Raw genomic sequence first — 26,485 nt, 5'->3', positions numbered from 1 at the left:
GGAGGTGTTCTATGTGTTCTGTGACTCCCCTACTGTAAACAAGAATGTCATCCAAATAGACTACTATGAACTTTCCTAAGAAGGGTCTAAGCACCTCATTCATCAGCCTCATGAAGGTGCTAGGGGCTCCAGTCAAGCCAAAGGGCATCACAAGCCATTCATAAAGCCCATACTTGGTTTTGAATGCAGTTTTCCATTCATCCCCCTGCTTCATTCGTATCTGATGGTAGCCACTCCTTAGGTCTATCAAGGTCAGCTGTTCGCTAGGTAGCTCTGTGGCTCTGTTCTTGGAGTCTGTCTGTCCTGTTGGGGCTTGGTTGCTGTTCCTTGTGATGTTCTTGCTTTCCTTGATCTTGTTGAGCGTTCTTAGGCCCATAGCTGATTGTTGAGGAGTATCTATGGGAGCCCTTCGTGTTATATGTGCATTTGGCGTAGATGACAAGTCCAATGCACTGTCTTGTTCCTTCATGTCCTTTGTGCTGTTCCCGACCTTTGATACCATATTTGTATCAACTCCTCCCTCTTGGGAGAGAATTGTCCTCAATTCTTGTGCCGGTTCGTGTAGGGTCAGGTCTCCTATGTTGAATGTGTGGGAGATATTGTACTCTGCTGGTATTTGAACTTCAAAAGCATTTTCCCCATATTTCTTCTTTACTGGGTAAGGGCCTATGGCTCTGGGTATCAATTTGTTTTTCCTGAGCTGGGGAAATCTTTCTTTCCTCAGGTATACCCATACAAGATCTCCTTCTTTGATGGCTTGTTTGATTCTCATGTGCTTGTCTGCTTTCTTTTTATACTTTGCACTTGTGCTTTCCAGGTTATCATGCACTTGCTTGTGTACTGCTTCCATTTGCTTGATCATCTCCTCAGCTCCTATTCCTTTGCTGTCACACATAGGTAAATTAATGAGAGATACAGGAAGTAAAGGGTTGATGCCATAAACACATTCAAATGGTGTGAATTTGGTAGCATGACTGGGTGCTTTGTTATATGCAAATTCAGCATGACAAAGCTTTAAGTCCCATTCCCTAATGTTATCCTTTACCAAAATTCTGAGCAGAGTACCTAGTGTCCTATTAGTGACTTCTGTTTGGCCATCCGTTTGTGGGTGATAGGCGGTATTAAACAATAGTTTAGTGCCCAACATCTTCCACAAACTCCTCCAAAAATGGCTTAGGAACTTACAGTCTCTGTCTGAAACGATAGTTTTGGGTATGCCATGCAACCTCACAATTTCAGCAAAGAACAATTTTGCAATATGTTGTGCATCATCTATCTTGGTGCATGCAATAAAATGAGACATCTTAGAAAATCTACAACCACCAAGATAGCATCCTTTCCTCTTTTAGTTTTAGGAAGAGCCATCACAAAGTCCATGCTTATGTGTTCCAAGGCCTTTGTGCAATAGGTAAGGGAATATACTCTCCTTTGTGAAAAGTTACCTTAGCCTTAAGGCAAGGCTCACATTTGAGGATACGTTTACCTACTGTGCCAAGCATTTTAGGCCAATAAAAATGCTTTGCAAGCATATCCAAGGTCTTTTGTATTCCAAAATGGCCTGCAATGCTACCTTCATGCACTTCCTTCACTAAAACAGATCTCAGGGGAAGCTTAGGTATGCACAGCCTGTTTCCTTTAAAAAGGAAGCCTTGGTGAATACTGAATAAACCTTGAGGCTTCTCTGTGCACAATTGATAAATTTCAGAAAAATCAGAACAAACAGAGTAGTGATCCTTAATGAATTCAAAACCCAATATTTTGGATCCTACTATCCCAAGTAATTGGTACTTCCTACTGAGGGCATCAGCTATAATGTTGGTTTTCCCTGCTTTATACTTAGCTGAAAAATCAAATGTTTGCATGAACTCCACCCATCTAGCATGCCTACTGTTCAGTTTGTGTTGACTATTGATGTGCTTTAAAGATTCATGGTCTGTGTGCAAGACAAATGGTTGTATTCTCAAGTAATGGGACCAATGCTCTAAAGCCCTAACAATTGCATAGAACTCCTTATCATAAGTGGAATAGTTCAACCTACTGTGGTTTAACTTTTCACTGAAAAAAGCAAATAGGTCTCCCCTCTTGAACAAGCACAGCTCCAATCCCTACCCCACTGGCATCACACTCCAACTCAAATGGTTTGGTAAAGTTAGGTAGCTTCAGGATGGGGGCTTTGCACATCATCTCTTTGAGGGTTTCAAAGGCCCTCTGAGCAGCAGGAGTCCATTCAAACCTCCCCTGTTTGGTACACTCTGTTACAGGTGCTAAAACAGAGCTAAAATTCTTTATAAACCTTCTGTAGAAGGAGGCTAAGCCATGAAAAGATCTTACTTGTGTCAAGGTAGTGGGTGTAGGCCACTCCTGTATAGCCTGTACCTTGGCAGGGTCAACTCTCACTCCCTCCTTTCCTACAATGTACCCTAAGAAGCTCACTTCAGGTAGGAGGAAACTACACTTCTCAAGCTTAGCATAAAGCCTCTGTTTTCTCAAGACTTCAAATAATTTGTGGAGGTGTTCTATGTGTTCTGTGACTCCCCTACTGTAAACAAGAATGTCATCCAAATAGACTACTATGAACTTTCCTAAGAAGGGTCTAAGCACCTCATTCATCAGCCTCATGAAGGTGCTAGGGGCTCCAGTCAAGCCAAAGGGCATCACAAGCCATTCATAAAGCCCATACTTGGTTTTGAATGCAGTTTTCCATTCATCCCCCTGCTTCATTCGTATCTGATGGTAGCCACTCCTTAGGTCTATCAAGGTCAGCTGTTCGCTAGGTAGCTCTGTGGCTCTGTTCTTGGAGTCTGTCTGTCCTGTTGGGGCTTGGTTGCTGTTCCTTGTGATGTTCTTGCTTTCCTTGATCTTGTTGAGCGTTCTTAGGCCCATAGCTGATTGTTGAGGAGTATCTATGGGAGCCCTTCGTGTTATATGTGCATTTGGCGTAGATGACAAGTCCAATGCACTGTCTTGTTCCTTCATGTCCTTTGTGCTGTTCCCGACCTTTGATACCATATTTGTATCAGTTTGTTTTTTGTAGTACAGGATACACTCTACAGAGTGATTGTTTAGCCAAAAACAATACAACTATAATCATACAAGAACAAAAAACACATCATATATCATCATGACTGCAAACGCCATGGAATTCCAGTATACCCAGTTCAACTACATTTACAAGGTTTTGTCAAACTAACAATCTAGCTATTGATTCAAAGATAATCTAACAAAGCTATCATAAAAAAACAAAGTTGAAGAAAACAAAAAATCAGTTTCTAAAGAACCAAAATTCAGATTAAAAAATGAATTTCTAAAAGACAAAATTAAGTTTCTAAAGAACCGAAATTAAAGAAACAAAAATTACTTTCTAAAAAAATTAAAGAAAATAAATCAGTTGGTAAACAAAATTAAAGAAAAAACGAAAATAAAAAAAAAAGTCAAGAAACATAAAACATCAGCCATGGAAGAGAAGAGCAGCAACCAAATTAAAGATACAAAAAAATGAAAATCAAAAAAACAAAATGAAAGAAACGAAACCCTGAGATGGCGAAAATTTGAGTTTTGGAACAAACCTTGAGAAGAGCAGCAGAAGTAATGGCTTCGTGCGGGAGAGATGGAGAGCAGCATCAACAACGTGGGAGAGATGGAGGAATGACAGTTTTTTTGGGTTTTTGGGTAAGTGATGAACTTAGGTTCTTTTTGAGGGATTTTAGGGTTAGTGATGAATGGCGCGGGAATTAGGGCGGCAGAGAATTAGGCACGGTTTTATTTTAGGTTTTAGGTTTTGAGAGGGAATGAAAATTTAGTTTTGAAATTAAGGTTTTAGGCGACACATTTTTACTTATGGGTAGCCCATACTTCCATATTTGGGCGACACGTTATATATTGTAGCCTAAACCCACCTTTGTGCTTCATACCTTTGTGCTTCATGCATTGTGGCTTGTGGGTGACGCTCTAAGTAACCTATGTGCACACACTTGTATATGACGCCCAAAAGCCTATGAATTTGGCGCCCAAGATTATTTTTCATGTAGTGTTGATATGACCATATGACCAAACGATTAGCCCTAATGTGCATTTACTTTAATTAATATTAATCTCATAAGCGACGGTTATATTTTGTCTTAGTTGAAGCAAGTACCACTTTATTCAAATAAAGTTCTAAATTCAAACCTTATGATTTCTTCTAGTTTACTCCTTTTGTCTTTCCATTTGAATTGCCATAAGTACAGTTAATTGTTTATAAAAAAATTGGACAAAACGATCTACTTAATACGGAATCAAAAACATGTGCGGATGAGATAAAATATAAGTTGAATGTGTAAATAAGAAGTAAAATAAAATTGTAAATCATGACTAAAAATATAATTGCAGCAATTTTAGCTAGTTTAAAATGAAATTGTAGCAATTCAAAAAAGAAACTTATTAAAAGGGAAATTCTATATAGTAACAATGTGTTTTTAAGAACGTAAATATAGTGTAGCTTTATTACATTAATTTTTGCCCTAACTAAGAGCGCAAGGCTACTGTCCTCGTTCACCATTTGGCAAGATTTCTTTTTAAGAGGCAACCTATCTTGAAGCGAAACACAAACAAGGTTACCTGCAAAGAAACTTGATTCCAAATTTCTAAGAGGCAACCATCAACTATTAATCTGCAACACAATTTCCAAATCATACCACCCAAATCTTAGAGCATTAAGATCTAACAAATTCTTCTCCCATCTCGAGAATACAAAAGAGGGATAATATAATAAGCAATCTAACTAATGAATCTTCATTTCCATACTCCTTCATCACCCCCAAATCGGCTTGTTTGAGTAAAGGACCTTGTACATCATTAGTAGGCAATGGAACAAAACCACCAAGATCAATTGTAATAATTAACCATTAAACACAAACAACCATCTAATTGACCAAAAAAAGTATCAAACCACTCTTAAATATATCACCATAAATATCAATTGGATAGTTCATAAGTGAGAACCTTTCTGTTTGAAGATCAAACCTAGCAATATACATGTGTTCAAAATCCAATTTCTGGTCAATTAGTACTCTGTAATGCAAATTCTCATTAACAAGAGCACCATAAAAGTTTTTGTAGAACAGACAATACGGGAGAGCATCAACAGTTTTCTATTTAGTAAGTGGATTGAATAAGAAAAATTTAGATTTAGAGAAATTGGAGATATCATGCAAGTGACGCCATTACAGGAACTTAGAATTTTTTTGGCTATCTAAAGGGTGATTGAGCTTCGAAAAAGAGAGATATATTCATGGAAGAGAAGTTCAAGGAGTGAGGAATACAAGTCGCTGAAAAAAATGGGTACTTAAAGGCTACTCTAACGTTATTTGCTTATTAATATATTGAAAACATAATTCAACAAATTTGATGGTACGTTGTGGAAGTTTTTTTTAATAAAAGTTACCACTCTGCGTTTCTTACGAGCTGTGCTACCACATAAAATGTCCCTTAATGATCTAATATCTATTTTGTGTTGTTTTGTCTTGTGGCTTCGCCCGTCGTTTTTCAAAGGGAATGATCAATATATAAATGTATTTATTCATGTTACCGCGTTGATTTTGGGTCAGATGTTTAGAATCAGTTCAAAATAAGATATTGTGACCATGTTGTATTTTTACATAATTGTAATTGCATTTTAAAAGTCAAGTCAAATCAAATTTGATTAAAGTATGTAGATTAAGACCATTTCTTTTGTAGTAAATAAACTTCAATTTTTTATACCGTTAAGATGTGATATAGAAAATTGAAGTTTATTTACTACAAAGGAAAGAGTGTTAATCTCCATAATGCAATCCTATTAAATTAAGAATATATTTTGGTTACTAGAGTGGCATATCTTGATTAACATTTGAATTTCAATGCAATTTTTTTTTTAAATTGAGGACAAATGTTGAATTATTATAAAATAAAAGATTATGTTGATAAGATATTAATAGTAAATGTTGAATTATTAAAAAATAATCCAAATGTGAAATTATTCACAATGAAAAAGTGAATTATTAAATTATTAAAAAATAATCTAAAAATGAGATTATTCACATAGGAATGGGTGAAAGATTGTATAATTAATATCAATTTGTCATAAATAAATAAAGAATAATTTGCGAATTACAACATTAAAGTTTAGCACTTTTGCTTTACAGTCTTAATGTTTATTTTTTGCAAATAATAGTATCAAAGTTTACAAGTTCAAGCCAAAACACAGAATTTTGACCACTTAACCTAAAATTCCGACCGTCAAAATGGTCGAAATTTAATGTTTTAGCCTGAACTTACACATTTTGATATTTTGATGGTTACAATTTGCCAAAAATAAATATTAAAACTATAATTTATAAAAATGCTAAACTTTAAAATCGTAATTCGTAAATTTTTCATAAATAAATTATTTAAAACAAGCAATCACCCAAGGAAGAGCGACGTAGAGACGTGGAAGCCATTAATAACTGTCGGGAAACAAGGAAGAACTACCAAATCCATACTTTTCCTTTTTCTTAGCCCTCCATTTATCCACCGTCACCACGTCAGAAAATCCCCTCAATTTTTTTCCACCTTTTTCCCCCTCCTATAAAAACAAAAAACCCCTTAAATTATTTCTTTCTTTCTTTTCTCTGTCATCTGTAGAAAGAGAGAGAAAGCAACAACACCAAAAAAGAAAACCCCCTAACCCCAAGTTCGATTTGATTCCACTGTTCTTCTTCTTCATCCTCCGAAATTTCTCAATAAACTAGATCGTTCTTCCACAATGAACAACAGAAATGCTTTACCTCCTTCTCTTGTTGCTAATCTTCAGCAAGTTTTGACTTCTAGAAAAAATGTTGAAGTTCAATCCGAGTCCAATACCGAGTTGACTCACTCATCTGAACAAAATCAACAGCAACAGGAACAAGAATCTACTCCTGGTTCTACTGTTGATGATGAACCTGTTGAGGGGAATACCGAAGATGTGAGCTCGAAACCAGTGATTTTGGTTACTAATAGCGAAGGAATTGAGTCGTTTGGTTTAATTTCTCTTGTTGATGCTCTTGTTCGTGATGGTCGCTTCGATGTTCACGTTTGTGCTCCTCAATTGTAAGTTATTTTTTTCTCGATTTTGATTATTGATTATTTTACCTTTTTTATATGGGTTTGAGTGTTTTTTTTAACAAATAATGTGTAATGATGGAGTTTTTGGTGTGTACTGTTTGTAGTGATAAATCTGCATCAGGTCATTCATTGACAGTTCGTGAGACAGTTGAAGTTACTTCTACTGAAATTAGCGGTGCCACTGCTTTTGAAGTTTCTGGTAATATATCTCCGTTCATTTACGTTTACATTTTAGGAGTAGTTTTGTTCGGAGCTTTTGATTAATCATTTTTATATTGGAAAATCACCATTGATTTGACCAATTATATTGGAAGGACTCTATTGTATTGAAATTTGAAATGCTAATTAGCTTTTTAAGATTTTGCTCTCCAAATTTTGCAATTACAGGTTCAATATTATTGGCTGATTCATCATAGGTTATAGTTTACTAGTAGGAGTAAGAGTGTAAGACATCCAAATTTGTTGACAGTAATTTAATCTAAGAAATGAGTAAATAAGAAGTACACATGATTTAATGCACCATTTTAATTTAATATAGTTCTAAAATCGACGATTTGCTGTTGTTGGGTTTTAAAGTATAATGAACTTTATTAAAATGCTCATTAAATATTTTGTACTTATTTATATAAAGTTGTAGATGGTGTTCTCTAACACTTTTTAATTGCAAATAACCTCTTGTTGTTACTTCAAATCCTCAAACCTCTCCTAGTTGGAAGCTACTTATTGACATTGGAGTAATGAAGTTTTAAAACCAAAGATTTGTAGTTCTTTAGTTTCAAAGAATAATGAACTTTATTAAAACGCTCATCAAATCTTATATACTTAATTGTATGAAGTTCATATGTACTTCTTATGTACATTATGAATTTTATTAAAATGCTCATTAAATCTTATGGGGTTGGAGTGTTATTGTTATTGTATGATTTTTGGGAATTAGGTGGTTGGGGGATATATGGCTATTGCAAATAGTTTTTTGGAGTTGCATCTTGATAGTTTTAAGTTCTTGTTGTTCATAGCTTGTTTTTATGCTATGCTAAGGTCTTTCTATAAGTATTTACGGCTTCAATTTTAAGAATAGAACGTGTTGCCCTGTTGGTGTTGATCTGATGGATTCCATTTTTTCAGTGAATATTAGTGCTGAGTTAAATGAAACTGAACAAAACCTGTAGTGGAAATATGAGAGAATCAGTAGTTAGCTAACTTAACAATTGGTGAAAAGATGAGAGAAGTAGTGAAAAGGCATAATTGAGCCGAAGACTAAAGTGAACTAAACCTAAAATAGTGTCTAGTAAGTTGGGGGAGAACATTTCTCTGTGGATGATTTAGCTTACTTTTATTGTTGGCTTGTATCTAATCTTCGTCTCTGATATGATCTTGTGTCAGCAATAAGAGGCTGAGTCTTTTATTTTATACCTTGATCAGGTACACCTGCAGATTGTGTGTCATTAGCTTTATCTCATGCATTGTTTTCTTGGTCAAAGCCTCTATTGGTATGTTCTCTGAGGTGTTGCACGCTTAATTTAGTAAAAGAATCATCTCATGTTAAGTGTTAACATCACCATGATGACATTTCAGGTACTAAGTGGAATTAATAGGGGATCAAGCTGTGGCCAAAACATGTAAGTATTTGGTGGTTCTTTATCCACATTTTAATGATATATCTCATGTTAAGAGTAACCAGCAAGTATTTGAAGTTTTTTTTCCTGCACCTTTTTGGGCCTTGTGTTTATAGGATCTAATGTGTTCTTTCATATGCATGATTAGGCTGTATTCAGGTGCCATTGCTGGAGCAAGAGAGGCATTGATACATAATGTGTCATCACTGTGCATATCAATGGAATGGTAATTGTCTTTGTTGTTGCTATAGCTTATCTGGTTGCCTACTTTATTTTAAAGTCTTTATCATTTGTGATGCAGGAAGAAGGATATATGCTCTGAAAATGATTTCAAGGATGCTGTTGAAATTTGCTTGCCGTTGATTAATGCTACTATAAGAGACATTGAGAATGAGAGTTTTCCTAAAGGTTGCTTTCTTAATGTGGAAATTCCAGTGTCTCCTTCCACGAACAAGGTTTGTGAGTGCTGTTATTCTTAAATAATCTTTGTTTTCCATATTAGTGACTTATGATTTATGTGTTATTTAGATAAAAAAACTTGTTGCATCGTTGACGCAAACTGAAGCTACTCCAGCCACTTTCTAGTATTTAGCGGGATCTCTAACATTCCTTGGTAATAGATTTAAGTTGTCTCTGTTGTCATCTTTTTCATCAGAAATACATTAGTGTTCAGAATTGCAAAACATCAATTCGAGCAAACATAATGGGATTTCATTTATCTCACATTGCTGAACATATGCTAGGGCCTAAGATCGGACAATAGACAGTAAAATAGATGTGGAGCAAGCCCTTGGACTTAAATTTCTCAAACTATCCATATGGATCTATGGAACTGTTCTTCTACGATACTTCTATTACTGGACCAAATTTTGAAGTATTGATTTTAACTCTCAGTGTGAGACATTTGCCAATCTATGGATATTTAAGTTGCAATATTGTTGTCATGACTCATGCTAATACATTAAGCTAAGTCATGCCGTGCGACGCACTTAAGGAGAATAGTTGTGCTAATTCTTTTGACTTTTATGTTTTCCTCTTTTTCTTACTTTTTCAGTGACCTAACTTCTTTACTTTGCCCCACTATACATGTATTCTTTTTTTATGAAAAACAAAATTTTTATCTTAAGGAGTACATGGTAGATTGAGGGAAGGCGGGGTGGAGGAGGCAGTGGGAATCGTACCCAAGACTTTGCCAAGAAAAAGTAGTACATGCTCCAACTGTGATAAGGCCTGATTTTCGTGAACAACTATATTAAATTACAAATTACTAAAGTCAGATAAAAAGTACTTTTATAAGGCTTCCGTTGTAAAACTATTAGCAGTATAGAAAAATTTGTATAATAAACAAAGTTAAATTTGGAAATTAAACTAGGCACTGTTATATAAGGCTGTTAATCTTTGATCTTATGTTTTGACGTTTTTTGGAAGAATAAATGCTTTTGCTCTTTTGCAGTTTGTTCAATATTATTGTGTGTTATTCAAAGAACCTGTTTAAATATGACTGCATGGTGCATCTTGAATTTAGTTTCCTTTTGAACCAAAGCTTTCATGATTCACTTTACTTATTTTAGCAATTGAAGGATACAATGCTAATATCACATCAACATTATTTCTATTTGAGAGTCGCTTTGATATAAGTAGTGGCTGGATTGGAGTTTCACATTACAGTCATTCCGTTGGCTGCTTTAATATGTCACAAATTACAAGGCTCTTTGCTTGTGGGCAATTTACAATTGAAAGCACCCTTATTGGAAAGGAATATCACAGTGAAGATCTTCTTTCCTATTTTGTTCATCTCATCCTGTCGTTAAACCACATCACAAAGTTAAATAGATTATTTATTTTGATTATTTAAGGTTGTTGAGGTGGCCAGATCTGGACCATGGCCGAGACTTGCAGCACATGTTGAGGCACAAAGAGTGATATCACAGATGAACTCTGATCTATTGGGAAAAATTGGCATGAAAATATTGTAGTTAATGTTTTTGTTGTTCCTGGTACATCTAATGCCACGTAGCATTGATTTGTCATGCCGATGTGGACCTGCCATGTGAATGCTAATTAGATTTGGCACATGGAGTATTTTATGTATATATGTCAGTGCGGTGTTCAGATATTTATCAACAGAAACCCTTGCTCTGCTTGGCAACTTTATAAATTATTTTATTTGCTGTACTTGGTAGGGATTCAGATTGACAAGGCAGAGCTTGTGGAGATCTAATCTATCCTGGAGAGCCATTTCTGCATACAAACATCCATCTGCTATGAATTTTATGGCCCATCAGCAAAGCCTTGGTATTCAGCTTGCTCAGCTGGGACGAGATGCATCAGCAGCTGTTAGTTCTTTCTGAACTTTTCTTTATTGGTTACTACCAATGTAACGCGAAATGAAATTCGATTTAAAACAAGAAACAGATGTTAATCTAGGTTTCGGAAACATAGGAGACGAAATTTCATCCAGTAGAAGCTAAGATAGGGCCATGGTGTTGTCCAAATACATTAATTTTAAGTGGGCAATAGATAACGCTAGTCATAAATGACAAGTCTTGTATCACAAAAATGAAAAATAATAATATAACCATAACAAAAGGCCCTGACTTGTGCGGAATATTGAGTTGATGACTGACTCATAACAAAAGTTTTCTATCTTGATGCAAACGAGAAACAAGAAATGTAATATAGTGTTATGAATCGAGTAATCTTATCTGTTACTGTAACATTTCGGTACAAATGGTTCAAAATGTGGTACAAGGTGTGGTTTCAAGTTTTGCGCTTGAATAATTACTGCGGTGTCTAAATGTGAAATACATGAAATCTAGTAATCTTATCTGTTACTTATTTTGCAGGGTGCAGCACGCCGACTTCAAGCAAATAAAAAGAATGTAGAGGTTGAATCTGTGGGAGTTGCGGGTAAACCCAAGACCCAACAAACAATTAGAAAACATTACCGTCTTGAGGTACGTAAATCGCAACTATGTACATCATTATTCAGCAAAAGTTGCCTTATCACTCGGTTCTTGTGTCTCTTTTTGTGTGGTTCTTGCAAATGGTAATAAAGATAGTCTTTCCCTGATCTGCAGTTCTTGGATGAAGAAAAGGGAGATGCAGACGATGATTTTGATTTTAAAGCAGTACAAAACGGATTTGTGAGTTCTTATCGTTTTAGTTAATGAAGATTTGCACCACCTACTTGATTCTTCAATGAACATGTGTATTTCGGATGACAGGTTTCTATAACTCCACTGGCTTTGTCTTCGGACCTGCAGACAGAGGTTCATTCATCGGTTTCAAAATGGTTATCATCTGTCTTTCCAGGGGAACAATGATGTTTCCTCAACGCAGCACCAGAGAAATTATTTTCGATTTAAAGACAGGATCTACATATTTGGAACTGTTTCTTTTTGCCTCTGATTGAGGAAAGCACATATATTATTTGTTCATGTGCTGACTTAGATGGGTGTGACTGTGTGAGTGATCAATTTCTTCGCTATATGAACTCCTTTTTGCCAATTCGTTTTTTGTTTTGAACGAATCTTCAGTCATGTTATTCTGAATTCTTTTTTGTACAGAGGTCTCTGGACCTTTCTTCATATGGTTCAATAGCTGTAAATCTACGTCAGTAAACCTGTTTTTTGTGATTTGGTTGTAACAATGCACCAGATTTGTGTTAGTGAATACCTTGATTTTTGAGGGTTTTTTGAATGTACATCCTGTTATTTTGTTGTAACGATGAACAAGTATTTTGCAGACGTTATGGGGTCGGGAAGGGTGTCTATAATAATTTGATCCGAAATATCAAGTATTTGATTTTAAAATCGTGCAATTTGGATCGACTGTTCAGTTTTTGAACTATTGAATCCAGATTGAGGGTTTTGAAATCATTTATCAGATTTTAAAGTTTTTTTTTTTTTTAGATTTTAAAACAGAAAATTCTAAAAAGACAAAGCCCTAAAGGTATACGTAATGAAAAAGTAAATACGAGAATAAAATGAAAAATGAAAAATATATAATTTTTATGAATTGACAATTACGTAAAAAATTTAAAACAAATTTAAAAGAAAATTGTAACAATTCCATAAAATAAAGAAAGTACTAAATAATTCCTAACTTTGAAACAAATACACGACCTTAGTAGTAACTCTAAGCAATACGTTTCAAGACGTGACTTTACAACTCTTTGCACTTGGAACATTTTTACCTCTTAATTAACAAAATCATATTATTTGGGGTAAAATTTCCTTAGTCTTGTCTGTGAAGGTAATACAGGTATGAATTATTCGACACTTTTCCTTATTCAGATCTTATTTTCGAGTGTAATATTGGATATGATGATGATAAATTAACAAAATCAACTAACCTAAGAATTCAAAATCTAATTTAATTTTTAAATTGGATAAAGTTCATCTTCAAAGAACAAATTCATTTTGCTCATCTCATAGGAGTTTTATTAAAATTTTTCAAAGTCAAAGAGATTGTTGATTGGCCTTTTAGGTGAACATAAGACTAAAATCATTAACTTTTTATGTGAACATAAGATCAAAAGATAATGTTGAAACTCTACCATGGGAATAATAGATTAAGATCATGTTTGGATTGGTTTTTAAAAAATTAAGATAAGAAACATAAAAGAAATAAGTAAATTCATTAGTGCTCGTTTGTTTTCTAACGTAATAACCAATTCCATTACAAGAAGTAAATCAATACCTTTCATTTGTTACCTCTCATGTACCATTTGTAACAATTGATGTTTCTCTTCCCCTATTTTTCATTTTGTTTCCCTCCGCTTCATTTATACTCTCAAGTGTTACCATTTTTCTCAAGTATTTTCAAAAAAATAATATCAATTATTATTATTATTATTTTTGTTAATGTTGATATTACAATTATTATTATTATTATTATTATTATTATTATTATTATTATTATTATTATTATTAATTTTCAAATATTTCTATTTGATTCTATTTATCTATCTCTAAAAAAAAACCCTAAAAGTTTCAAGATAATATGTGGTTTAGGAGTTTCTTTGTTTGCTACTATCTACTCCATAAAAAACTTTTTCTGCGTTAAAATAGACTTTTTTTTTGTTTGTATGAAAAGCAATACGTTGTTATTGTTATACAATGTACAATAACTTAGGTCAAATGATCAAGAAGTGATATTTTCAATTTCTTGAAAAAGATTCATGTCCAAAAACCAAAAAATAAAGTCTTACTCTCTCCTTTGATTCAAACTTGAAACCTTATAGAATAAAGATGTCTATATAAACATCTATTTAAGTGTCTTGCACAGTTGCACCATTTACTCTAATGATTCACTTTATATTGTCAAATAACCAAAAACTACCATACAAAACAAAAATATTATTTCAACCTTCTTAGGTTGAGAAAAATTGAAAAAAATTAATCTTATTATCAACTAAAACCAAAAACTTAATTAGATCAATACTCAATCTAATAATATATTATATATTCTGCCATACAATTAAGTTTAAATAACAAATTTATCAAATTCGAGTCTATGTTTGATAAGTGATGTACAACCAGCTTAAGTGTATAGACAACTTAGAGTCAAAGTGTCTTATTCCTAATCCATGAATAGGGTAGCCCTAAATGCAAGCGGCTATAATTAATGCCACGTATTAAGCAAAATCAATCCTCCTATAATGAAGCCCCATCCTTTCATCTATTAATGGGTCCCATTATTATAACTAAAAACAAATTCAACCGAATTTTATAAACAATAAAATTTAAAAATATAATATTAATAAGTCTAATATAGATTTAGTGTACAATACGTGACACTTTTCTAATCAATTGCTTTTATATATGTTCTTATCCATACTCGGAGCATTTAAGATTTAATATACGCTATTTTAATGTGCATTAAGTTCATTCTCCAACAAGGCTTGCTAAAAAATAGAGGTGTTTAAAACAGATTCAATGATCCAAAATTAACTTGATTTTATAAACGAATTTTATTTAACCCGACGTAAAAGTAAAATTACAATTATGTAAAAACTAATATAGATACAAAACTGATTTCTAACCAATCCGAAACATCTTACCCAAAATTAACCTATTGACATTGAAAAGAAATAAATAAAAAAATACATCAAAATCGTAGCACCGTATAGACGCTACAAATGGCAAGTTCTCCTTAACTTTCCTCTTGTGAATGGACACTTGACAATCTTTTTCCACTTTTTTCAGCCTCTCTCTTTCCTTTTTTAGACAATTGCTTGCTCTCCACCTCTTCACAATCATTCCACTTCTACATCCACCTTTACTCACTTTCCTTTCCTCTTTTAGCTCAACCCCAAAAAAACTAAATATTCTTTGTGAATTTTTCTTTTTTTTTTTTTGTGATAATGGATCTTAAAAACGATTTATCACTTGGGTTACAACTTGATGGTGAAATTAGTTATTCTAATAAAAAAGAAATTAAGCTAAATGTTATTTCAATCAAAGAGGAAGAACAAGAAGAAGAACAATTCATGGAGGTTCCAAAACCATTACAAAGTTTACAAGAAGTGGGACCTACTCCATTTCTAAATAAGACTTTTGAGATGGTGGAAGACCCAAAAACTAATTCAATTATTTCATGGAGTGTTACTTGTGATAGTTTCATTATTTGGGATCCTCATAAATTCTCCATTGAATTGCTTCCTAAGTATTTTAAGCATTCTAATTTCTCCAGCTTTGTTCGTCAACTTAATACTTATGTAAGTAAATTTCCACCTTTTTTAATGTTTATAATTACTAGTTTTCTAGTTTTTGGTAATTTTTCTTGCAATTTTTTGTTAAATGATTTATAGTGTGGTTGCCTGGTTGGTGTATCAGCAACTTTCCCTGTTCAATGAATATTGTATTATATGGGTGAGGACACCACTAGTTGTTGATCCCATCATAGACCAATGTAAAATCAAGTCGGCCAAAGCTTAAAGCAAAACTCAGGTTTTTTTAAGTTTATATCATATAACTCAAAAATCTCATATTTAAGTTATATATTTAAGTTATATATTTAAATCTCATATTTAAGTTATGTATTTAAGTTGTATATTTAAGTCATGTGGTATGCTTTTGAAGGAATAGAGGGAATATACCCTATCACGCCTCTTAGGAACCATCTTTATCAAAAGGTTATTAAACTGAGAGTACAAACTCAAATTTCTCACATGTTTAAGTCATGCTATAAGCTCGAAGGACTTAAAAAATATATAAACTATCACACCTCCTAACAAATAGGAAGTGTCTTCATCAAAAGCTTAACATATGGTGACACCCTCACTATCTAGCCAATAACAAATTTATGAATATACTTCATAAGAAAGGATGAATTTCTCTACCTTATACCCAATAAAAAGATAATAAATGAAGTGTAATATTATTTATTGACGACCATTGACATCCCTTGAATTATTCATACTTGGTATAGGGATTTAGAAAAGTCCATCTTGATCGATGGGAGTTTGCGAATTCAAAGTTTCAAAGGGGGGAGAAGCATTTGTTGAAGACAATCAAGAGAAGAAACCATGCTTCAAATAACAATGCTAGACTACTATTCCAAAAAGAGGCTGAAATACAAAACCTTAGGAAAGAACAGGAGGCACTCACACTCGAAATCCTCGATCTGAAGCAAGAACAACAGGAATCGAATACATGCTTAGCTTCAATGGTAGATCGTATAAAGTCGGCTGAATGGAAGCAAAGGGAGTTCATTATGCTCATTGCTAAGGCAATGAAAAGAACTCCCTCGTTCCAACAGCTGATTCAAAGCTACCGAAACAAGAAAGATCTCGGTAATGGACAAGGACAAGTATCGAAGAAACGTCGATTAACTGCAAATGACAGTATAATGAACACATTTATGGAAAAGGGTATCATCCATCATTCTGTTTTCAAGGACAAGGACAAGTCTCAGGACACTGATGTATGTCCTAGCTTAGTGCCGGACCAGAAATCGAACTTGACATCAGAGACTAGTAGTCCTGATTTGTCTTCTGGAAACTACATAATGTGGGAGAAGTTAATGGAGGATGAGGTTATATGTGAAGAGAACAATAAAGAGAATGCATTTGTGGTTGATCAAAGTAAGTATGTTCTTGAATTGGAGGATTTGATTGCAAAGCCAAATAGTTTAATTGGGTTTACAAATGTGGGTGAAATAGTTTGTCCATCAGGTAATTTCTTGCACTTGTTTTGCTTATATATTGATTTGTATCATAAATGGGATGGTATATAACATAATGCTTATTCTGTTGTGCAGGACAGTAGGACATTGATGTGCAGGAAGAAGGAAGAAATAGGACATTTATGACTTTCCTATTGATTAGAGAGGGTTCAAAGAAAGTGTAGTTCCTATAAAGATACATGTATAGTGCAAAAATACAGTCGTGGAAACGGTTGCAAACTGGTATCTCGGTTTCAGTAAACTTAAAAATCTTTACGAAGTTTCAAAAATCTTAAGTGGTATTTCGGTTTTAGTAAACTTAAAAACCTTAAGTGGTATCTCGGTTGCAGTAAGTTTAGAGGTTGCAGTAAACTCAAATACTTTACGAGATTCCAGTAAATTCAAATACTTTTACGAGGTTATAATAAATTTAAAAACCTTTATGAGGACGCGATGCGATGATGTGACGTGACCTTACAGTATGGATATATGTGCAGTGTTTGTATGCTAATTTTTCTCTTCAATTTCAGTCCCCAATCCCACTAACAATGTAGGGAATTTGTTATTGTACTTAGGCTTACATTACCTTTCTCTTTAGGTTATGCGTCCCTATTTGTATATGCATTATTGTTCACATTTGGATAGGGACTTTAATAGTGGTGATTGTATGATGTAGTTTTTGTGTTATAACTTCTGTATCTATGAATGAAATTTAGATTCTCTAATAATCTTTGATTTACTACATTTACTGTTAAAAGAGTTTAGTCAGGCGGGGGACCACTCCTTGAAGAACTTTGATTCAATCACATGCTACCACGAGATAACTGTACTTCATTTTGATTCATTCTTGTTTGAAACATAAGCAAGCCACACCGAAGGCCGGCCCGTTCTCTTGAAGAAAATGCAATCATTTTGGGTTTAGCCCTCTTAGTAATATATTATATAATATAAAGAGTACATAATTATAACAAAAATTACTATAGGTCAAAGGTTGGAATAACATATTTGTAATCTAAAATTAATGGATCAAACTTAAATTTGAACTATTATTTTTTGGTAGACTAATAAATTTAATGAATACTATAATGTCATTACTATTTATCTATATTCATCTTTCTTTTAGTATGTGTGATTATATTTTTGCTATCTTAATTTTAATAGTGCTTTTTTTTAGACTTAAAAGGCAAATATATGAAATCAAAGTACTTAATTTTTTTTAAAAGGGGTAATTTCAGAAAAGCTTTAACTCTATTTGTTAAATATAATTTTTATTATGATTCAAATTCATTTCAGTGTATATAATTTTAAAAAGTTGATAGCTTAACTAGCTTTTATATAATAAATATTTTGCTAGTATATCGACAATTTGACCTCCTTTAACTCAAAATCCTGGCGTCGCCCTTGCTTTGAAATGTGATGGGTAAATCACTCTTATAATAATAGCTAGAAGAGGAAGAGGCTGCAATGGTAGTTGGTAATGCTCGTCTAACTATAAACTTATAAAGGTTTATAACATATAATTATAGCATGTAATTGTTAAATCAATCGATCGGCCAAAAATTATGGTACAGACCAAAGTGATTGAAATAGTAGGCCAAGATGAAAATGAAGAAACTATAATACATAAATTTATATATCTTACAGGCGGAGTTGTATTTGATCGAGCTGGAGTTACTACCTCTTAAGATGAGTCTTACCGTAAGGTCGCCCAAATGCTGTCGAAGATGATGATGATAGTGTGGAACGTTCGAACTCTTCTTTGTCCTCTGAAAAAGCCTTGGTTAAAGCATCTTGCAATTCTTGGTATTTTTGTTTCTTCCTTTGGCGTTCCTCTGGTGTATCTTTTCCTAGAAATGCAAGCTGAGATAAATCTTCGGCATCCATGATCTGATTGAGGACCTCAGAGCACCGAGGAAAGAAACGCTTCCCAAGCTCAACTGCGAAAACATTGTCTTATAAGTTCTTATAACTAGGAATACAATACTGTTAATACATGTTTTTAGTCTGAAACAAGGAAATTCTATTTAACTACTAGCAGTCTGTTTGATTAACGGTACTAATTGGTGGTAATGGAAATGCCTTATAGTGTAAATTTTTATGATAGGTCTCATGTCATTACAATGGGAATGAAAGTTTGAACATAAAAAAGTATTTTTGTTCTCAATTTTCCATTACCAACTAATATCACATATTTAGATATAATACATTGGAATGAAGAATTTAAGATTGTTTAAGGATAATAAGCATGGTCATTAAATTTGTCAAGAGATATTTATACCAAAACTACACAAATTTCCATTAACATTCTCAGTAATTAGTATCGATTACCAAATGAGCCGTAAAAGTTTAAACAATAGTAGAGTATCAAGGCAATTCCGATCATGGGCGAAACCATAAGGGGGCTGGCACTGGCAGGGGCCCGGCCCCCATGGCCCACCTTTGCGGTCCTTGTTAAGTTTGGCACGTGCAGATTTTTTGATTATATACTAGTATGACTATTAGAGTAAATAAAATTTGGTGGTTCAATGATAAGAGAAACTTTAATATTGCATGGGGTAAGAGCTTAGAGTCTTAGCAGCAATTTTTCAATAAAAATTTTGCTTCATACATTTTCGGACTCGTTCAATTTATTTTCTGCTTTCACCCCTAATGCCACCTTAAGTGTAACCAGTGGTAACTGTTGTTGTGCACTTGTGCTTGAGTAAGAGGATTAAAGTGAGATAAGAGAAATAATGGATAAATTCTACATTATTTTGAGTATGAATCAATGGAAAAGAAAAAAAATGGCTGTCAGACAAAAATGAAGAAATAAACTTAAAAATTTTTGTAAAATTATAATCAAGAAATCAAGGAGTTGATGCTCTATTTACCAGTTCGAGAAAGTGCCTTCATTCTTTGCAAATGCTCCTCCTTCAACATGAAGGGTGCCTCATTCAAGTCCACAGCATTTCTTCGTGCATTAGCTATATTTTTTGATAAAGTAAATTCAGAAGTACCATCCACTTGAGCAATATCCATAGCAACTTTGGCTTCTATTGGAAAAAGCAATCGTGCAAGAGCAACTAATGAAACAAGAAATGAAAGTCAAATCCAAGTATCAGATAATGCCACAAAACTACTACTGAAAGGCACTCCAACATAAAATTCAAAACAGAAGGAAATGCAGTAGTAAATTAAACACCATGAAGAGAAGAAACAATTCTCAAGGAGAAACGAAAGAAAAGATTGATCACAAAAACATGATACAAATATCCTAAAAAGGAAGTTGCTTGATCAATGATTCCATCAATTTGATTTCCAAATTATAAAATCCTTGGTCGAACTGTAATAAAAGCCATTAGCGAGAAATCTGCTTCTCTTTTAGATAATAGCAATATATTTCAGTTGATTTTATTCAATAAACAGGGATCAATAATCTAAGCTGAAACATCGAGCAGTGGCAAGTATACAAACTTATAACAGGAACACATTTTTTTAATCATTTGGGAGATTAGCCTAATCAGCATGAGTCACTGATGTCAGATAACATAAGAAAATGAACACAAAACTCTATAACAATGACATCAATTACAAAAGATGAGAGCCTTTGTATGTCTGCAATATGAAACATTAGAAGTGCATTTAAAACAATGTGTTAATCATGTCACAAATATGTATGCCTGCAAGTCTGCTCTGCTGATGTATAAGCACACGTACTTGCCACCTTGGAAGAAACCCACTTATTATAAACCAGTTACTGTCGCTTAGACAATCACAAAAATCCTCGCACCCACACGTATTTCAAAAGACATTATAAAGAACCCAGTAACTTCAAGATGCCAAAAGTATTATTAACTAATGTGTCACACCCCAATCTCTTGCACGTGAAATTGGACTGTTGGAGGGGACTCATTAGGGACAGAGACATGGTGCGTTAAAGGTAGCTCATCGGTATGTCATTAACATCGGCATGTATGCTTTCTACAGATATGTATGCCATTGCTATAGGCTTGGTGAACTACTTAAAAAATATTAATTGGAGAAGTAGCCGTTTGAAGATATCTCTCGGCAAAAAAATGAGAAACCTTGGAGAAACCCCTTCTTAAAAGGCACGCTCCAGGATTTCCTTGACATAATAATGGATTTGTCTGTTTAATTTAGTATTAAACACTGATAGGCTATGCATTATCTGGATTTGAATATTACTAAAACGTCCAATTTTTAAACCCCACAAAAAATCAATATATCAATCAACAATCATACACTATCATATAGGCAAGTATTACAAAAGAGAAATTAAATGTGGATGAAAACATTAAAAATACCTCTATTCTCAAGATACAATAGTTTCATACGCAGATCATCCCCTGCCTTTGCCAGGGATACGGAACCTTCTCCGAGCAAAGGTTCTCTTCTTTCGGCTTGTTCCAGTATTTCAATGCACAACCGATCCTTTGGCGAAGCCTTCCCTTGTTCTGTAGGTCTATAAAAGTCCACATGCTTTGTTAGTCTCTTTGCTATCTGCACAGCCTTTCTGCCATCTGGTGTTGTTGCAGAAGCATGGGCACCCTTGGTTAGCAAGGATACAATGATTTTAGGCTCTTTTCTCATGGCTGCAATGTGCAGCACAGTGTAACCCCTTACATTTCTGAGGTTAACATCTGCTAGCCCTAGCTCAAGAAGCTCTGTAGTGGTTTTGGCATCACAATATGCTACAGCATAATGAAGGGCAAAAGCACCATCTAGACTAGTATGGCCCTCTTTTAAAAGCATTCTAACTAACTCAACATCATCAGACTCCAAAGCTCTGTGTATTCTCTTCACATGCTTATCAGGAAATTCAACATATGCAGGCTCAGTCAAACCAAGTTCCTTGCGCGTGTCGATTATTTGTTTGACAGTATGATGTGCCAAAAATTTATCAAGGGTGGTAACATCTACATCAATCTTGACAATTATGTCAATACACCTGTCTTGCAAACTTTTGCACACGCTTTCACACACTTCAGCAACAGATAGCACTACTAGAATGTCATCTGCTGAGACCTTCTCAAGAATATCCATGAGGTGCCTCTGCAAGCACAAAATTTAATCAGGAAAACACCAGAAAATATTAACTGGTGTTGAATTTAAAGCTAGGAATAATGTCAGGAGGCCTATACAAATAATAAGAGATGCACATCCCAGAAAAAAAGTAACATTGAACATGACCATATGTAATATGGATTTTATAAGCATTAAGAGAAAAACTATTGTGAAAACTACTCTCTCTGTCCACTGTTTAAAATTGACTCCAATGGATATAACTAAATACTTGGTCTTGTAATAATAGGAGTGTACAAGATGCAAAAAATTTTCCTAATAAATGGAAGAATATATGACATATGAGATGAATTTGAAGAAAAGATGTCTACTTTCCCCCCTCATTCCATAGTCACATAATGGTACAAGGCTACAAGCAATTTTAAACCACAAATTTTAGCATTAACATAAGTGGTAATCATTGTCAAAACATACCTATTTAACTTCATGACGGGATCATAGAACAATATAAAAATGTTATCACATACATGCATATAAATCAAGGTACAAAACTTCAACTCTTCATAGATAATCAACATTTGATCTATACTTGAGGTGGTGAACTTTTTTAAAAGTTCATCTCCTCTATTCATTTCTATTAATTGTAATATGCTTTTACAATTCTAATTTCTTCATTCATTCTTCACTAGTTTATCTCCAACGTACCTCTTAAACTTTAAGCTTCTCAAAGTTCCAACATTGCACTTTCTTAACTAGTATAAACTACTACATTCTTTAGTCTTTCTTTGCATATGACCAACGCACATGACCAAACTAAAGTAAAAGGTTGGTCATTGACAATCAGAGTAAAATATCATCATATCTTGTAACGTGGGTCGTATTCAAATGTAAGTGTTTTAAACTTCGATAAGAAGATTACAACATCTTAAAAGGCAAGGACACAAGGTTAAACACTTAGAATGATATCTTCATCTCTAATGCTAACATCCCCATTTCAAATCCTATCCTCAACATTATACATCTAAGTGTCTGCAAAGGCTCCAAGTCCATCACCATCTTATATAAGGTTCAAGTAAAACTCCTAATGGAAAAACGCATAATTCAAAGGAAAAATGAATCGTCGAAGTTTGGGTCAGATAAGTTTATAAGCCTATAACCATGCGGTTCATATTTGTGAATCTGACTATTGACTTATAACTCAAAGAAACATCCAAATAAACAAATAATGAGCTTGTTACAAGGCCTAAAATCCTAATCTCAGCCATATATATGGCCTAACATCCGATCCTCTGCCTAACGCATTAATAGCTCTTCTACAAAAGTGTTGCCTTCTCAGAAGATTGAACCAACTATATACTTATTAAGAGATAAAAAGAGGTAAATTACTTGCAAGAAATCAAAAGAAAAAGCTAAAAAAACTCAATATCAAAGGTACCAAAAGATTCCTAATTGATTTTATGATTAAATTTAATATTCTGGAAAATAAAGTAACCACGCCAAAGTTCCTGGGTGTTTTATTGTTCATCTGTTTTGCTATTGATTTACTGCTTAACAATCAAACACATGAATACTGCCGATGCCAAAACTCTCAGAGGTACAATATTAGAAGTTTACAATTCATGTCTGTTGACATTAATTTGTAAATCAAACTCTTATTACCTAGAGTCCATGCAAACTTGCAATTTAAAAATGCAAACTTTCAAAAGGAGCATGAATAACTGCCTGTTAGTTTTACACTGACGATTCTCGCACAGAAACGCAAAATTCAAATTCAACTAATTTGAGTAACAAAAAACAATTCAGTACTAAAAAAAACAATTAAAGTAGTAAAAAACAAAAATATTACCTGATACAGAGCAACCAGTTCGTCGATCTTGAACTTGTGAGACAAATATAGAACCTCGACAAGAAATTCAACAGTAGGACGGCAAGCTATATGGGAACAATCATCATCAACGCACATACAAACCTCTTTAGGATTCGGTCTAACTTTACCGCTATATAAATATCGTAAAACCGCCACCAATGAATCAAATCTAACCTCAACATCACCTGCCATATCCTTAAGCTCAAGTCTCACCAATTTTTCTGTTTCCTTATCTTTCTGTTTTTCTTTATCTCTTTTGGAAGCAAATTCAGCTCTAAAAAAGGAGCTTCGAGACGAAAGGATACACCGGTGAATGAAAATTTCGCGAGAATCTCCGGAGATGATAATTTTAGCGTCGGCGAATGAGTCAGACTCGGAGAGAGAAGGTTGAAAAAGAGTTTCGAGGTTTTCGGAGAGACGATTGAGAGCTTCGGATTCTGGCTTGGCGGTAAGACAGTTTTCAGCAGCGGTTGGGGTAGTGTTTGTTGCGACGCAACAGATGCTGCTGCCATTACTGATGTCGTTGGAATCGGAAAAAACCGTCCGAGAATCCATCACGATCGTCATTAATGGTGGAATTGGAAATTGGAATCCGCCATTGAAAGACTGAGATTTTAGGGAGTTAATTGGGAATGTCAGGGAAGAGTGGAGGAGGAGTCAAATGAGGAGAGAAGGAGGAGAGAGAAATGAGAGGCATTTTTTGGGCGTGGAGGAGAGAGAAATGCTGACGGTAGCGAGGAAGGAGATACAGGGGTTGACGAGTATAACGAGTTCACTTTAGATTTTGTGGAGTAATAAAACATTTAATTTTAATCAAAGAACAAATTTTTCCACAATAATTCATCTAAATTTATTTTTATACAAAGAAAAATAAACTAATAATCACCAACAATTTCGCAATTTATAGCTGATAGTCATCAACCTAGTCATCAACCTAGTATCCCGTATAGAGTTAGGATCTTGGAGAGAGGTAGTGGATAAATCATACTCGTACACGCTCAAGAGAGATTAGTGCTGAACTCTGAACAAAATTTGGTTTAAACCGTAAATTGAATTGGACAAAATCGTAGTTTTATTATTTAGTTTGGTCTATAGTCTTATTAGTCTAAACTGGATTTTTTCAAAAATTATTATAGTTCTCGGTCCATTCCCGATTTTTTTTTATACACTGACCATATCGGAAACCATACTATGAACGAAACCCATAGTTTTTTATTTTTTTAAAAAGGTTGCTATCTAGATATTTCGGGATGTACTTTTTTTATGGTACTAATATATACTTGAACTATGTTGATGCAATCAACTTATTACGTATTAGTATATTTGGTTATTGTAGGTGCGAATATTTGTATAAACAAATGTATTAATTTTAGAAAAAAAATTTAAAACAAAAAATCATAGACTAGACAGTTGTAGAACGGTCTGATCCCAGTCTGATTTGAAGGTTCAGATGGTCCGATAAGATCTAAAAGTATTTCATACCGAAATTTTAAATTTGAACTGATTTGAGGGTTAGATCAAACGTAACCGGACGGGTGCACCCCTAGCAATATTGGACATTAGTAGTTTTATAGGCGTTACTAGTTCTATGTATAAATCCATTGTATTATTAGTGGTTTATAACCTTTCTATCATGTTATTGCTATTTGTATTTGCTGTTTAATAAATGCAATTATGTGTAGGTTTTTAATTTGATTATATGATTGATTGGGCTATTCTGAAATTTCAACAATCACAGTTAGCAGCTCCTGCTTGTAGGCCTGTATGTATTTTTGAATTGTGCACGAGGCCTTTTTATTTATTTTTTCTGATAAATAATCTTTATTGACGAGAAAATACGTCATACATTAATGGGATGGGAAATTCAAGAAACAAATAAAGATATCTACAATATCATATTCCAATTATTCCTACATAAATCATCAAGAGAGCAATGGTTAAATAATCCCTGTGTCTAAGCCTAAAGTGACACTAAAAAAACCACCTTCACCCGTGTTACCTCAACCTGTAGAGATCAATTATTGAAAATTCTCCTATTCCTTAAGGGGGTGTTTGGTAGATAGGAATGGAAATTGTGAGACTTGAGATGAGATTCGGGGATAAGTCTTTAAGTAAAAATGTGTTATATCTTTGTTTGGTAAAAAATTTTAAAATAAAAAGGAAAATAATTAAAAGTAGCTACAAAGTTACTAATTTACCCTTATTATACCTTTGTCCATTCTACTTCATTAATGGCAAAAGTGTCAATTTTTAACAAATTCAAATCTCACCATAAATGTTCTACCCCTAGGACATTAAAAAGTGGGACTTTAAGAGTTGAGATTTAAATTTCATACTCATTCCCCATAAACTAACATGGTAATTTACTTAATAAGTCTCAACCCAGCTCCCACATGACAAACACCCCCTAATAACCATATAGAGCATAGAATGGTAAAAGAACAAATGACCCACATCTTTTAAGATCATTATCAAGTCCCAAACCACAATGGTTAATCAAAAGAAAATCTCCATTCCTTCTTTTAGCAACCCATTCTTCACCCTGATCTCAAACAACCTTTGTCATAGTTCACTCACTATCTTGCAATGGAGAAATAAATGATCATTATCTTCTCCATTCTCACAACATAAAATACACCAATGGGGATTTAGTATCATATAAGGTCTCCTCCTTAGCTGAAGGTTCTCCATCGTGTTCACTTCC

At 33.9% G+C, this 26,485-nt stretch overlaps 3 protein-coding genes across 3 annotated transcripts; 2 read left to right on the top strand and 1 right to left on the bottom strand.

Moving 5' to 3' along the window:
• The first annotated feature begins 6,526 nt into the window (after nt 1–6,526).
• Nucleotides 6,527–12,685, top strand: LOC130824421 (uncharacterized). The gene is made up of 10 exons (XM_057689419.1): nt 6,527–7,089; nt 7,209–7,303; nt 8,527–8,594; nt 8,680–8,723; nt 8,869–8,946; nt 9,022–9,175; nt 10,904–11,056; nt 11,567–11,677; nt 11,801–11,866; nt 11,948–12,685. The coding sequence occupies exons 1-10, from the start codon at nt 6,764–6,766 to the stop codon at nt 12,044–12,046; spliced, it is 1,194 nt and encodes a 397-aa protein (XP_057545402.1). The 5' UTR covers nt 6,527–6,763; the 3' UTR covers nt 12,047–12,685.
• Nucleotides 12,686–14,909: 2,224 nt separating this feature from the next.
• On the top strand, nt 14,910–17,984 carry LOC130824420 (heat stress transcription factor A-7a-like). Its single transcript, XM_057689418.1, has 3 exons — nt 14,910–15,444; nt 16,158–16,902; nt 16,989–17,984. Exons 1-3 carry the CDS (start codon nt 15,091–15,093, stop codon nt 16,994–16,996), a joined length of 1,107 nt encoding a protein of 368 aa, XP_057545401.1. The 5' UTR covers nt 14,910–15,090; the 3' UTR covers nt 16,997–17,984.
• A 379-nt stretch (nt 17,985–18,363) lies between these two features.
• LOC130824418 (BTB/POZ domain and ankyrin repeat-containing protein NPR1-like) lies at nt 18,364–24,556 on the bottom strand. The gene is made up of 4 exons (XM_057689417.1): nt 23,761–24,556; nt 21,197–21,944; nt 19,763–19,954; nt 18,364–18,829 (listed from the first exon to the last, which is right to left on the bottom strand). The coding sequence occupies exons 1-4, from the start codon at nt 24,346–24,348 to the stop codon at nt 18,567–18,569; spliced, it is 1,791 nt and encodes a 596-aa protein (XP_057545400.1). The 5' UTR covers nt 24,349–24,556; the 3' UTR covers nt 18,364–18,566.
• Nucleotides 24,557–26,485: the final 1,929 nt, after the last annotated feature.

This window comes from Amaranthus tricolor, chromosome 9 (genome assembly GCF_026212465.1).
Source record: "Amaranthus tricolor cultivar Red isolate AtriRed21 chromosome 9, ASM2621246v1, whole genome shotgun sequence".
Lineage (NCBI taxonomy): Eukaryota > Viridiplantae > Streptophyta > Magnoliopsida > Caryophyllales > Amaranthaceae > Amaranthus > Amaranthus tricolor.
The sequence above is the reverse complement of the archived record's forward strand: the minus strand, read 5'-3'. Positions and strand labels throughout refer to the sequence as shown.

Excerpts from the sequence above, each read along its gene's own strand:
- LOC130824418 (XM_057689417.1), bottom strand. The coding sequence starts at position 24,348 with ATGACGATCGTGATGGATTCTCGGACGGTTTTTTCCGATTCCAACGAC. Across the intron at positions 21,945-23,760 it reads AACTGGTTGCTCTGTATCAG|AGGCACCTCATGGATATTCT; the intron begins GTAATATTTTTG and ends TTGTGCTTGCAG. Across the intron at positions 19,955-21,196 it reads ATTGTATCTTGAGAATAGAG|TTGCTCTTGCACGATTGCTT; the intron begins GTATTTTTAATG and ends TTGTTTCATTAG.
- LOC130824421 (XM_057689419.1), top strand. The coding sequence starts at position 6,764 with ATGAACAACAGAAATGCTTTACCTCCTTCTCTTGTTGCTAATCTTCAG. Across the intron at positions 8,724-8,868 it reads TCAAGCTGTGGCCAAAACAT|GCTGTATTCAGGTGCCATTG; the intron begins GTAAGTATTTGG and ends ATGCATGATTAG. Across the intron at positions 11,678-11,800 it reads GAAAACATTACCGTCTTGAG|TTCTTGGATGAAGAAAAGGG; the intron begins GTACGTAAATCG and ends CCTGATCTGCAG.
- LOC130824420 (XM_057689418.1), top strand. The coding sequence starts at position 15,091 with ATGGATCTTAAAAACGATTTATCACTTGGGTTACAACTTGATGGTGAA. Across the intron at positions 15,445-16,157 it reads TTCGTCAACTTAATACTTAT|GGATTTAGAAAAGTCCATCT; the intron begins GTAAGTAAATTT and ends TACTTGGTATAG.